Raw genomic sequence first — 15,317 nt, forward strand, 5'->3', positions numbered from 1 at the left:
TTAAAAAGTTGCCTAGTTGTGGATTGTGTGTAGCCCAATCACAAGGCATACCTCCAGTCGGGAATGTGCGGCAAATCTGTCAGTGAACGTGAACAACATGCACCCAAAACAGGCCTTTCCCAATATTTCAAATATAATCACTGGAAAACACAGGTTGGAAAGCAAATGGCTCCTGCTGAAAAGAGAAGACTAATGTATCTCTAGTCTACAAAATACAGTGCATTCGGAAAGTATTCAGACCCCTTGACTTTTTCAACATTTTGTTACGTTACAGCCTTATTCTAAAATGGATTAAATTATTTTTCCCCCTCATCAATCTACACACACTACCCCATAATGACAAAGCAAAAAAAGGTTTTTAGACATTTTTGGAAATGTATTACAAATAGAAAACTGAAATATCACATTTACATAAGTATTCAGACCCTTTACTCAGTACTTTGTTGAAGCACCTTTGGCAGCGATTACAGCATTGAGTCTTCTTGGATATGATGCTACAAGCTTGGCACACCTGTATTTGGGGAGTTTATCCCATTCTTCTGTGCAGATGCTCTCAATCTCTGTCAGGTTGTGATGGGGAGCATTGCTGCACAGCTATTTTCAGGTCTCTCCAGAGATGTTCGATCGGGTTCAAGTCTGGGCTCTGGCTGGGCCACTCAAGGACATTCAGAGACTTGTCCCGAAGCCACCCCTGCGTTGTCTTGGCTGTGTGCTTAGGGTCATTGTCCTGTTGGAAGGTGAAACTTGGCCCCAGTCTGAGTCCATGAGCGCTCTGGAGCAGGTTTTCATCAAGGATCTCGCTGTACTTTGCTCCGTTCATCTTTCTCTCGATCCTGACTAGTCTCCCAGTCCCTGCCACTGAAAAACATCAACCACAGCATGATGCTGCCACCACCATGCTTCCCCGTAGGGATGGTGCCATGTTTCCTCCAGACGTGATGCTTTGCATTCATGCCAAAGAGTTTAATCTTGGTTTCATCAGACCAGAGCATCTTGTTTCTCATGGTCTGAGAGTCTTTAGGTGCCTTTTGGCAAACTCCAAGCGGGCTGTCATGTGCCTTTTACTGAAGAGTGGCTTCCATCTGGCCGCTCTACCATAAAGGCCTGATTGGTGGAGTGCTATAGAGATGGTTGTCCTTCTGGAAGGTTCTCCCATCTCCAGAGAGGAACTCTGGAGCTCTATCAGAGTGACCATCGGGTTCTTGTTCACCTCCCTGACCAAGGCCCTTCTCCCCTGATTGGTCACTTTTCCCCGGCGGCCAGCTCTAGGAAGAGTCTTGGTGGTTCCAAACTTCTTCCATTTAAGAATGATGGAGGCCACTGTGTTCTTGGGACCTTCAATGCTGCAGAATTATTTTGGTACCCTTCCCCAGATCTGTGCCTCGACATAATCCTGTCTCGGAGCTCTACGGACAATTCCTTCGACATCATGGCTTGGTTTTTGCTCTGAAGTGCACTGTCAACTGTGGGACCTTATATAGACACGTATGTGCCTTTCCATATCATGTCCAATCAATTGAATTTACCACTGGTGGACTCCAATCAAGTTGTAGAAACATCTCAAGGATGATCAATGGAAACAGGATGCACCTGAGCTCAACTTCCAGTCTCATAGCAAAGGGTCTGAATACTCATGGTATATATGTTTTTTATTTTGTATTAATGTGAAAAAATGTCTAACAACCTGTTTTCACTTTGTCATTATGGGGTATTGTGTGTAAATTGCTGAGGAAAATGTTTTATTTAATCCATTTTAGAATAAGTCTGTAACGTAACAAAATGTGGAAAAAGTCAAGGAGTCTGAATAATTTCCGAAGGCACTGCATATGAGCACTGGAGCAGTCAGGCTATACACTAGCAGTGGATGTGGTGAGTTTTCCCCATAAAAGCACTTTTAGCACCTATAAAAGAGCTATATTAATCCATTGTTGTTGTTGTTGTTGTTGTTGTTATTATTGCTATTGTATGCTTAATCAACACAACTCTGCTATGGTAATGAAAAAAATCCCCAATGTTCACATACTATTCATATACTGTATGCTGTATTTTCATCGCCATATCACATCTGTTATTTCTGAAACAGTGGCATGAGTCCCAGAAAATATAGCCTGATGGTATAGTATTTTTATGTGGTCCATATAATGTACAGTTAACTGACAAAATAATGGAAAAGCTTGAGTAAATGAGTGATACAGGTGTGGTTCCTGAGTTAACTAAACAATTAACATCCCATCATGCTCAGGGTCATGTACAAAATGCCATTATTTTGGCCATTATTTTGGCTACTATGGCTATGCCCCAATAGGATAACAATGTCCCCATCCACAGGGCACAAGTCAAAAATCAAATCAAATTTTATTTGTCACATACATGTGTTTAGCAGATGTTATTGCGGGTGTAGCGAAATGCTTGTGCTTCTAGCTCTGACAGTGCAGTAATATCTAACAAGTAATATCTAACAATTTCACAACATATACCCAATACCCACAAAACTAGTAAGGGATGGGATTTAAGAATATATACATATATGGACAAGCAATGACAGAGCGGCATGGACTAAGATACAGTAGAATATTATAGAATACAGTATATACATATGAGATGAGTAATGCAAGATATGTAAACATTAATAAAGTGACTAGTGTTCCATTTCTTAAAGTGGCCAGTGATTTCAATAGGCAGCAGCAGCCTCTAATGTGCTAGTGATGGCTATTTAACAGTCTGATGGCCTTGAGATAGAAGCTGTTTTTCATTCTCTCGGTCCCAGCTTTGATGCACCTGTACTGACCTCGCTTTCTGGATGATAGCGGGGTGAACAAGCAGTGGCTCGGGTGGTTGATGTCCTTGATTATCTTTTTGGTCTTCCTGTGACATCGGGTGCTGTAGTTGTCTGGAGGGCGAATAGTTTGCCCCCGGTAATGTGCTCGGCAGACCGCACCACCCTCTGCAGAGCCCTGCGATTGCGGGCGGTGCAGTTGCCATACCAGGCGGTGATACAGCCTGACAGGATACTCTCAATTGTGCATCTGTAAAAGCCACATTTCTTCAGCCTCCTGAGGTTGAAGAGGTTCTGTTGCGCCTTCTTCACCACACTGTCTGCGTGGGTGGACCATTTCAGTTTGTCAGTGATGTGTACGCCAAGGAACTTGAAGCTTTCCACCTTCTCCACTGCGGTCCTGTCGATGTGGATAGGGGGGTGCATCTCCTTTGTTTTGTTGACGTTGAGTGAGAGGTTATTTTCCTGGCACCACACTCCCAGAGCCCTCACCTCCTCCCTGTAGGCTGTCTTGTCATTGTTGGTAATCAAGCCTACTACTGTTGTGTCGTCTGCAAACTTGATGATTGAGTTGGAGGCGTGCTTGGCCACGCAGTCATGGGTGAACAAGGACTACAGGAGGGGGCTGAGCAAGCACCCTTGTGGGGCCCCAGTGTTGATGATGAGCAAAGTGAAGATGTTGTTTCCTACCTTCACCCCCTTGGGGCGGCCCGTCAGGAAGTCCAGGACCCAGTTGCACAGGGCGGGGTTCAGACCCAGGGCCTCGAGCTTAATGATGAGCTTGGAGGGTACTATGGTGTTGAATGCTGAGCTGTAGTCAATTAACAGCATTCTTACATAGGTATTCCTCTTGTCCAGATGAGATAGGGCAGTGTGCAGTGTGATGGTGATTGCATCGTCTGTGTATCTATTGGGGCGGTAAGCAAAATGAAGTGGGTCTAGGGTGACAGGTAAGTTAGAGGCGATATGATCCTTGACTAGTCTCTCAAAGCACCTCATGATGACAGAGGTGAGTGCTACGGGGTGATAGTCATTTAGTTCAGTTACCTTTGCTTTCTTGGGTACAGGAACAATGGTGGCCATCTTGAAGCATGTGGGGACAGCAGACTGGGATAGGGAGAGATTTAATATGTTCGTAAACAGTGCTCATTGAATGGTTTGATGAGCATGAAAATGATGTAAACTATATGCCATGGGTTCAGTCACCAGATCTCAACACATATGAACACTTATGGGAGATTTGGAGCGGCATCTGAAACAGCGTTTTCCACCACCATCAACAAAACACCAAATTATGGAATTTCTCGTGGAAGAATGGTGTCGCATCCCTCCAATAGAGTTCCAGACTCTTGTAGAATCTATGCCAAAGTGCATTGAAACTGTTCTGGCTTATGGTGGCCCAACACCCTATTAAGACACTTTATGTTGGTGTTTCCTTTGTTTTGGCAGTTACCTGTAGTTCATTGCTCAAGGAAAGCAAGGTATTTGCCACCTCCAGTGTATAACAAGCTCAGTTTACGCATTCCTTAATAGAGGTACTTTGTTTGGTACATGTATGAGTTGTCTGCAGGAAAAAGGTAGTTCCGCTCTTTTCATATTCTGTCTGAATGGACTGTCTACCCTGAGTGTGTGGGGGGGGAAAGCAATTTGTTTCTGCTAATACCTGTGTCGTCCTTTCAGAGAAATCACAATTGGGAGTGGAGAGAAAGCAGGATGGTAGCTCCGAGCACCCTTTTCCCACATTCCTCCTTTCCTCTTTCTGTTACTTTTTCATCCTCTCCTCCATTTTTGGTCCGATTTTGTCTCTTCTTGTATGCAGTGCATTGTGGGTTATGGCTGAGGAGGGTTTGTTAGAGGAGGGAACAAAAGGCACCATGCCCCCAGGCGGTAATTTGCCCTGAAATCTCACATGAGCAACAGTGTCGCTAATGAACACTGTCACTTCCTCTTACACTGCAGTCTTTTATCCACTGACAGGAGTATTGATGTGGCTAATACGATAAATCATGGCCCTCGATCTGGCCAGGTCTCTCTGCCAAGTTCCCTTGAGCTCAGCCTAGAACAACTTGATCTGTGGACCATGACTATACTAATTGTCAGCCAGGTTTCAAGATCGAAGGCAATAAGGTGGCAATTTGATTTCCATGATTTTTTGAAATAAAGGAGATCATTTTTACCATTTTGTGAAATACTGTATGTGGCATTCAATGTCTTTTAAAGCATGCTCAATTGATCTCCCTCGACCCCAACAATTAGAATATCACAGCAAAATGGTCAGGAAAAAGCCTTCTCATTGGCTCACATCGAATGGTGCAGTGTAGACCACCAATAAAATCCACCGTCAAAATCTACCTCTTGAGTCATGCCACAGAGATTTTACATTTTTAGTCATTTAGCAGACGCTCTTATCCAGAGCGACTTACAGTTAGTGAATACATATTTTTTTTACACTGGCCCCCCGTGGGAATCGAACACACAACCCTGGCGTTGCAAACGCCATGCTCTATCAACTGAGCTACATCCCTGCCGGCCATTCCCTCCCCTACCCTGGACGAATTGTGCGCTGCCCATGAGTCTCCCGGTCGCGGCTGGCGGCGACAGAGCCTGGATTTGAACCAGGATCTCTAGTGGCACAGTTAGCACTGCGATGCAGTGCCTTAGACCACTGCGCCACTCAGGAGATAATAAATAATAAAGCCTACAGAGATAATCAAGCCTACTGACTGTCATCTCCCTGTTTGGCTTGTGTCCTCCTCAGTCCAGATGTCTCATTACTTTATTCATAATGTATTTTTGAGGAGGGAGCCTGAATTATTTTCATTACGTTTACCGGCAATGAACTGCGCTCTCTCAGTGATATGGAATGCCATAGCTGTAGATCGCCATGGGAGATACTTACTGGAGTGACATTTGAGAGATTCCCTGTCAAAAGAGCTGTAAATGACGCAAAGCAGATGGGGTTGTTTGATATAGCTTTATCACATTTAATCAAGAAAGGTCCGTGTTTACATGCACAATACCACTCAACTTCTGCCATGTATTTTGGGCAATATGCCCAGAAAGAGCTGTGTCATCAAACCCAAGAATGATTCACAAATTGGTGTGGATTATACACAGCCATATTATAAACCAACAACTGATGGTGTTCTCTGTCTACTGGCATATCCTAGTTAACATCACAGATTAGTATTGTAGTATCAAGTAATTGGTTAAAACATAATCTTAAAGAGCCATTGTTAATAACTGTTGTCTCTTGATATTCCTAAGTAGCCTACATTGAGCCACTGAATAGGTTGATAGCGGATAGATGACTTTCTTGCAATAGTAAGCTCGTTCAAACACTAGTATTTCTATCAGGTGAGGATAGAAGAAAAAAATCCCCAAATTCAAACTAATTAATAAAAGAGACTGTGGTGTCAGTTACATTTTGATTTATAATCTCAATTTGAAAAATACAATTTTATCGAGACAGTCATTTAGTGAGAAGGGGCATGTTTGGGTTCTTTGGTATGGACAAAAGAGATGATAGCCCTAAGTTAAATCCGGGTCTGGCTGGAAATGTGTTGTTGCAAACTCATAGCAGAGTTAACAGTCCAGACTCTCTATGTCCATGAAAACAGCATAGAAAAAAGAGTGTCGCCACTGTAAAATTATTGTGAACTCCAGGTGAAGGGTACAGGTTGGTCAGAGGGACATGAAATAGTATTATATGGATACATTTTTTTAACCTCTGAGAATGAGAACTAGTTATGAATCAAGGACACTTTGCTGTTTATAGGCACTGAGGGTGGCTGTAACAACCCCTCACTAGAAAAGAAGCGACTATTTTACAACAATAGTGATATTTGCAGGTGAAATTGTTACATTACTTGACTCCCAGTCCAAGGTGATTTAATGTAATTGGGATTTGGTGTGATTGGTGTGGTTGCATGTATACTGCATACAGAATTTCAGTTTCAACACACAAATGGAAATGGAGAATGGAAAAAATACAATTTGGGTAGCAGTTTGACCAGGCGTTAAGCATGATTAAATTTAACAGCTACCAACAAAGAAGGGGCCAGAAGCCCTTTAGCGGAAAGCCTGACCCACTTTCTACATCACACGTCACGAGAGATAGTGCTCCTAATAACAACAAGGAAAACACGCAAATTACATGAAATTACATACACTACAAATAACATTATAACAATAGATGTCATTTTTATTTATCATATACTGCCATGGGGATGGGATTATCATATTCTAAAAAGAAGCTCATTCAAATGTATGGCCGTCCAGCAGAAACGACCCCTAGCCACTATCCCGACCCTGCGACTTGCTTTTTAGGCAGAGGATGGAGGTTCAAATCTGGCCACAGCTATGAAGCGTGGTTGTGTTTGATAATGAAGACTATGCTGGTCAGCGTGTCAAGACAACCAGAGAGAGTGGCTGCCACACAAAAGGTTTCCAAATGGCAGTGGTGATGGCTGGCAGAGAGTGATATGGGGTTGAATAAAAAAAAACACCAGCACTTGCAAATTAAGTGTTACTTTGATATATTATCAGCAGGATGTGGAATGAATTCCATACAATGAACTGCAGTGGTTACGGAGCTGAAAGCTAGGGCCAACAAATATGGCCGAAGGCAGTGGTAATGGCTGGGAGGGAGTAATAAGGGGTGTCTTCCACGTACTCTAGCATACTCCACTGTCTATAGAGCAGGAAGCTGGGAAAAATATTTTCATTTATGAAAACATTGAGTATTTTGTTCCCTCCATTACCAATTTAAATTACCTTATCCAGCATGTTTCTTGTACATCAACTGATGAAGAAAACCAAACAAATAGTTTATTTAATGTTTGTACAGCAATGCCCCATTCTTTTGCATAGTTTCCCTTGGGTCTCAAAACGGGCCTTGTAGGGACTTTGGGTAGAGAGAGAAAGGTGTTTAATGTGTCCTGTCTGGACAGTGCACATTGCACAGGTTCGTTGACCCCACCGTGGCATGCATCTCACCAAGACATCAGATTGGGTTTATGTCTGTCCACTTGCCAGTTGCTTTTAACCTGGAATAGTGTCTTATGCAATATGACCTGGGCTGGAAGCTGGGCTGGAAGATTGGGAGCACTACTGGCTGGCTGTTATCATAGAACTCATCCATGTTCCCTCTTGCCTATCTATTCATCTTTTTATCTTATACTCACAAATACCCACACAGGCATAGACATGCAGCACACACACACACACACACGTGCATGCATACATACACTCACATGCAAACATACACACTTAAACTCAATCACACAGAAATGTGTGTGTAAACTTGATTTATTTGTGCATCAATGACTCACGTCCACACATCTACAGTGCCTTGCAAAAGTATTCATCCCCCTTGGCATTTTTCCTATTTTGTTGCATTACAACCTGTAATTTAAATAGATTTTCATTTGGATTTCATGTAATGGACATACACAAACTAGTCCAAATTGGTGAAGTGAAATAAAAAAAATTACTTGTTTCAAAAAATTATAATAAATAATGGAAAAGTGGTGCGTGCATATGTATTCACCCCTTTGCTATGAAGCCCCTAAATAACATCTGGTGCAACCAATTACCTTCAGAAGTCACATAATTAGTTATATTGCACACAGGTGGACTTTATTTAAGTGTCACATGATCTGTCACATGATCTCAGTGTATATATACACCTGTTCTGAAAGGCTCCAGAGTCTGCAACACCACTAAGCAAGGGGCACCACCAAGCAAGCGGCACCATGAAGACCAAGGAGCTCTCCAAACAGGTCAGGGACAAAGTTGTGGAGAAGTACAGATCAGGGTTGGGTTATAAAAAAATATTCGAAACTTTGAACATCCAACGGAGCACCATTAAATCCATTATTAAAAAATGGAAAGTATATGGCACCACAACAAACCTGCCAAGAGAGGGCCGCTCACCAAAACCCATGGACCAGGCAAGGAGGGCAATAATCAGAGAAGCAACAAAGGGACCAAAGATAACCCTGAAGGAGCAGCAAAGCTCCACAGCGGAGATTGGAGTATCTGTCCATAGGACCACTTTAAGCCGTACACTCCACAGAGCTGGGCTTTATGGAAGAGTGGCCAGAAAAAAGCCATTGCTTAAAGAAAAAAGTAAGCAAACACGTTTGTTGTTCACCAAAAGGCATGTGGGAGACTCCCCAAACATATGGAAGAAGGTACTCTGGTCAGATGAGCTTTTTGGCCATCAAGGAAAATGTCTTTGTCTGGCGCAAACCCAACACCTCTCATCACCCCGAGAACACCATCCCCACAGTGAAGCATGGTGGTGGCAGCATCATGCTGTGGGGATGTGTTTCATCGGCAGGGACTAGGAAACTGGTCAGAATTGAAGGAATGATGGATGGTGCTAAATACAGGGAATTCTTGAGGGAAACCTGTTTCAGTCTTCCAGAGATTTGAGACTGGGACGGAGGTTCACCTTCCAGCAGGACAATGACCCTAAGCATACTTCTAAAGCAACACTCGAGGGGTTTAAGGGGAAACATTTAAATGTCTTGGAATGGCCTAGTCAAAGCCCTGACCTCAATCCAATTGAGAATCCGTGGTATGACTTAAAGATTGCTGTACACCAGCGGAACCCATCCAACTTGAAGGAGCTGGAGCAGTTTTGCCTTGAAGAATGGGCAAAAATCCCAGTGGCCAGATGTGCCAAGTTTATAGAGAAATACCCCAAAAGACCTTGCAGCTGTAATTGCTGCAAAAGGTGGCTCTACAAAGTATTGACTTTGTGGGGGTGAATAGTTATGCACGCTCATGTTTTCTGTTTTTTTGTCTTATTTCTTGTTTGTTTCACACAAAAATGGTTTTTGTATCTTCAAAGTGGTAGGCATGTTGTGTAAATAAAATGATACAAACCCCCCAAAAATCCCTTTTCATTCCAGGTTGTAAGGCAACAAAATAGGAAAAATGCCAAGGGGGGTGAATACTTTCGCAAGCCACTGTATGTCATGCAAAGTAACTTATTTTCCTATTCTGCCTATCACTCCTAGTCTCCATCCTTACCACTGAACTGTATAGCCTGCTGACACCAAATTGAGTCAAAGCATGATACACTGCCCCTTGATAACTCAGTTTGGTTTTTTTCGACTCACCCACCTCGCTAACGCATTTTGGATGGACCGCAACAGCCGCAAGTTATCGAGGTGATGGCGCATTTCAGTCTCTCAATCCTTTGATCAAAGACCCATATGAAAAACATTAATATAAAACATTAAAACTGAACCCAATTGTGCTCCGCCGCTGTATCAAAGATAACTGTATGGCCTAAAGTAGAACTGTATGTGTCACTGCAGAAAGGGGCACCATCCACTCATAATGGATGTTCTTCAGGAGTAATGAAAAGGATGTAATGCTGTACCATTATGCTTTGAAAGACACATTTTAAATATCAATCATTGTTTCTTCAATTTTCAGTTGGAATGGTCTGGCACACACCTTTTCATTCTATCTTGAACAAAACCAAAAAAAGACCTGCCAACGAATTCACAACATTTCCAAAGGGGCCATTTCCTTACAAGACTATAGGTAAAAACTAAGTTGGCACTTAAGAACCACTGTATTTACACCAAAAGTGTGTGGACACACCTTCAAATTAGTGGATTTGGCTATTTCAGCCACAGCCGTTGCTGAGAGATGTATAAAATCGAGCACACAGCCATGCAATCTCCATAGACAAATATTGGCAGTAGAATGGCCAGTACTGAAGAGCTCAGTGACTTTCAATGTGGCGCCGTCATAGGATGCCACCTTTCCAACAAGACAGTTTGTTAAATTTCTGCCCTGCTAAAGCTGCCCCGGTCAACTGTAAGTGCTGTTATTGTGAAGTGGAAAGTTCTAGGAGCAACAACGGCTTAGCTGCGAAGTGGTAGGCCACACAAGTTCACAGAATAGGACTGCCGAGTGCTGAAAAATCATCTGTCCTCGGTTGCAACACTCACTACCGAGTTCCAAACTGCCTCTTGAAGTAATGTCAGCACAATAACTGTTAGTTGGGAGCTTCATGAAATGGGGTTCCAGGGCAGAGCAGCCGCACACAAGCCTAAGATCACCAATGCCAAGCGTTGGCTGGAGTGGTGTAAAGCTTGCCGCCATTGGACCCTGGAGCAGTGGAAATGCGTTCTCTGGATTGATGAATCACGCTTCACCTTCTGGCATTCCGACGAACGAATCTGGGTTTGGCGGATGCCAGGAGAACGCTACCTGCCCAAATGCATAGTGCCAACTATAAAGTTTGGTGGAGGAGGAATAGTGGTCTGGGGCTGTTTTTCATGGTTCGGGCTAGGCCCCTTAGTTCCAGTGAAGGGAAATCTTAACGCTACAGCTTACATTAGATTTATGTCATTTAGCCGACGCTCTTATCCAGAGCGACTTACAAATTGGTGCATTCACACTATAGCCAGTGGGATAACCACTTTACAATATATTATTTTTATTTTATTTTTAAATTTGGGGGGGGGGGGGGGGGGGGGGGGGTAGAAGGATTACTTTATCCTATCCCAGGTATTCTTTAAAGAGGTGGGGTTTCAAGTGTCTCCGGAAGGTGGTGAGTGACTCCGCTGTCCTGGCGTCGTGAGGGAGCTTGTTCCACCATTGGGGTGCCAGAGCAGTGAACAGTTTTGACTGGGCTGAGCGGGAACTGTGCTTCCGCAGAGGTAGGGGGGCCAGCAGGCCAGAGGTGGATGAATGCAATGCCCTCGTTTGGGTGTAGGGACTGATCAGAGCCTGAAGGTACGGAGGTGCCGTTCCCCTCACAGCTCCGTAGGCAAGCACCATGGTCTTGTAGCAGATGCAAGCTTCAACTGGAAGCCAGTGGAGTGTGCGGAGGAGCGGAGTGACGTGAGAGAACTTGGGAAGGTTGAACACCAGACGGGCTCCGGCATTCTGGATGAGTTGTAGGGGTTTAATGGCACAGGCAGGGAGCCCAGCCAACAGCGAGTTGCAGTAATCCAGACGGGTGATGACAAGTGCCTGGATTAGGACCTGTGCCGCTTCTTGTGTAAGGCAGGGTCGTACTCTCCAAATGTTGTTCTATGACATTCTAGACGATTCTGTGCTTCCAACTTTGTGGCAACAGTTTGGGGAAGGCCCTTTCCTGTTTCAGCATGACAATGGCCCAGTGCACAAAGCGAGGTCAATACAGAAACGGTTTGTCGAGATCGGTGTGGAAGAACTTGACTGGCCTGCACAGAGCCCTGACCTCAACCCCATCAAACACATTTGGTATGAATTGGAATGCCGACTGCGAGCCAGGCCTAATCTCCCAACATTAGTGCCCGACCTCACTAATGCTCTTGTAGCTGAATGGAAGCAAGTCCCCGCAGCAATCTTCCAACATCTAGTGGAAAACCTTCCCAGAAGAGTGGAGGCTGTTATAGCAACAAAGGGGGGACCAACTCCATATTATTGCCCATGATTTTGGAATGAGATGTTCGACGAGCAGGTGTCCATATACTTTTGGTAATGTAGTGTGTGTAAACTGCTACATTGTATGGACTTCAGGTGAGCTTGGACACTTTTTCTGTACTTTGTTCGTGGTGCTTGAATGAGGAAGTCAACATTGGAAGCGCCAAAATCAGGGTTGGGTAGGCTACTTTCTAAATGTAATCTGTTACATTCACTAGTTACCTGTCCACATTTTTTATCAGTAACATAACTTTTAGATTATGCAAACTCAGTAACGTAATCTGATTACTTTCCCCTTTAGAGGCATTAGAAGAAGACCAAAAGGAATTGAATGTCATTGAGAATACAAGTCCCCTTCACAAACATCCTTTCTGAATTGAAAAGTAATCCCAGAAGTAATCATCTAGTTTTCAAAAGTATCTGTAACAATGTTTTAGCTGTCAACACAACTGATTACAATTTTTCCCCTAATCAAATTACATGTTAGTGATTACATGTAATCCGTTACTCCCCAACCCTGCCTGAAATTCATAGCCAAGTGTGGAGGTGATGCATTTGCTGTCACCATGCAATTTGAGCTTCAGTGCAGTCCTGTGAAATATGAATATAGGATCTTAGCAAGGCTGCTGAACTCATTTTTAGACTGTGGCTTTAATTCACTTTCCAGCACTGGTGTACTGAAAACCCCCTCTTGCTGAGAAGTCTGTCTGCCATGCCAGATGTTAAAGGTGTTTTAAGAACGGTAAAAGTACAGTGGCAAGTGTACGATTGAGTTGAGATCTACTTGTGATGGTCACTAATTTCATGTGTTAGTTGTAAAACCTTTCTTATTGATTCATCTGATCCTACTTGTAACAACATATGAGAAGCATGTCCTGATTAGAGTTTGAGAGGTGCTCCCCTTGTGTTATAAGCTCTCATGAAGATGATCCGTTAAATCTATTCAAGCAGATCAGACCAGCATTGAAGTCAATTCCAGCCATTTCAGTACATGGCTGGAATGAAACCCAATTAGATTTCAAATTGACTTTTTGTATTTTATTATAGACAATCTCCTTCATGTCAACTGAAATTACATTTACTAAATTGTCTGGAATCCAAATTAAATGGACCCAACATGAATGGTTATTATTGTCGTGTTGTGGATGGAAGAATTGTGTACTCATGTCTAAAATCAGTCACATGACCTAAACTTTGATTAGTTGATTGATTGATTGACCTAACCTTTCTGGGTATGTTGGTATCTCCTTGTTGTGTTGCAGGTGACTTGCTGGCTACTGTACCATCACACTCCTTCCATTCCTGAGGAAACCCTCTTCACGACCACACTCCTCCTCTCTTCACCTCCACTCCCAGTATGGAACCCAACAAAGTCCAGCCAGAGGGCGGCCTCAATGTCACCCTCACCATCCGCCTCCTCATGCACGGCAAAGTAAGCAGTCTCTAGTCTTCATACATCACTGGTTAAGGAAGAGTAACCTAGATAATAGTTGATATATGCCTGACTTAAGTAGCTCACCCAGAACATGGAATCATGACATGAAGAGAACGTTTTCCTTTCACCTTGTCAGACCGTTTCTGCAACACTACATTTTGACAAAAAAGTAATAAAATCATGCGGGCTTTGGAGATCAAATCAAATCAAATTGTATTTGTCACATGCGCCAAATACAACAGGTTTCACCTTACAGTGAAATGCTTACTTACAAGCCCTTAACTAACAATGCAGTTTTAAGAAAGAATACCAAAAAACATCACACAAAAATACAATATAAAATAATACGAAATAAAAGTAACAAATAATTAAAGAGCAGCAGTAAAAATAACAATAGCGAGGCTATATACAGGGGGTACCGGTACCGAGTCAATGTGCGGGGGCACCGGTTAGTCAAGGTAATTGAGGTAATATGTACATGTAGGTAGAGTTATTAAAGTGACTATGCGTAGAGGTCACATGCATGATGGGGGTGTGTGCCAGTGGGTCTGGGCAGGTGTGATGTAGTTGATGTTTGTATGATCTTTTAATAATAATAATAATAATAATATGCCATTTAGCAGACGCTTTTATCCAAAGCGACTTACAGTCATGCGTGCATACATTTTTTTTTGTGTACGGGTGGTCCCGGGGATCGAACCCACTACCTTGGCGTTACAAGCGCCGTGCTCTACCAGCTGAGCTACAGAGGACCACCTTTTCATTTGTATGTGTATGTTTTGTATCATTTATAAAATCTAAAATAAAATCTAAAAATAAAAATAAAGGACAAACATCAATTCAAATAAAAAAGAGTAATCTCTTACACTGCAATGTTATCTCACAACCAAACAGAAGCTAGATGGAAATGTTGTTGGAATGTTTGTTGTTGTTAACTGGCAAGCTGGCTGCCGGTGACTCAGCTGCTGTCCTTCTGGGTGAGGCTGAATGCATGTGACTTTGAGCACCATGGAGGAGAGGTGAGAGAGTGTTAGCGCTCAAAGCCAACACTGCCCGGCTTCCCTAGTCGTACTGTACCAGACCAAGATGATAGAGAGTGATTGTGTGCATATTTTAATTTGGCAACAATTAGATTGGGTAGCTGTACGACCTTTGCAAGTACATTGTTATTCTCACTTGGGATCTTTGCAAGTGAATATGAAGTGATGCCTCAAAAAGCTGTGGTAACACTTTATATTAAGGCCCCTTAATAAACCATTTATAAACAGTTTATAAAGAGTGTACTTACCATGTATTAATAGTTGTTCCTTCATTTGTAAATGTCAATAAGCAATATTTTAAGTCATTTACGCATTTATTAACACTATTTAAATTATGCATTATTGATTTATGAGATAATTAATAAGGTGTTTGATCATAGTATGTTCACAATTTGTAAATTATTAATAATATACTTATAAACCAGCTATAAAGGAGTTATTGTCAACTCTTTTGATTATTTATAAGGCATTTGTTAACGGTTGATTAATGGTTTGACTCAGCATTTATTTACATATTTATGAATGTGTTTATAATATTTCATGAATGAGATATTTTTTTATTGATAATGAGTGCATTTGTAAATGTGAGTACATGCACTTACTAATACCTCAGTTGATGATT

General features: G+C 42.6%; 1 protein-coding gene across 3 annotated transcripts in view; it reads left to right on the forward strand.

The window, feature by feature from the left end:
* Positions 1 to 13,577: 13,577 nt before the first annotated feature.
* The window catches only part of LOC311128909 (poly(rC)-binding protein 3), a gene marked incomplete at both ends in the record, with an annotated part of 65,265 nt that continues 63,525 nt past the window's right edge, over positions 13,578 to 15,317 (forward strand). For all 3 annotated transcript variants that reach the window (XM_084161140.1, XM_084161141.1, XM_084161142.1), the window contains one exon: positions 13,578 to 13,652. In XM_084161140.1, coding sequence (XP_084017266.1) covers positions 13,578 to 13,652 — 75 coding nt within the window. The remainder of the gene's footprint in view (positions 13,653 to 15,317) is intronic.

This window comes from Coregonus lavaretus (assembly GCF_964263955.1).
Source record: "Coregonus lavaretus genome assembly, chromosome: 5".
Lineage (NCBI taxonomy): Eukaryota > Metazoa > Chordata > Actinopteri > Salmoniformes > Salmonidae > Coregonus > Coregonus lavaretus.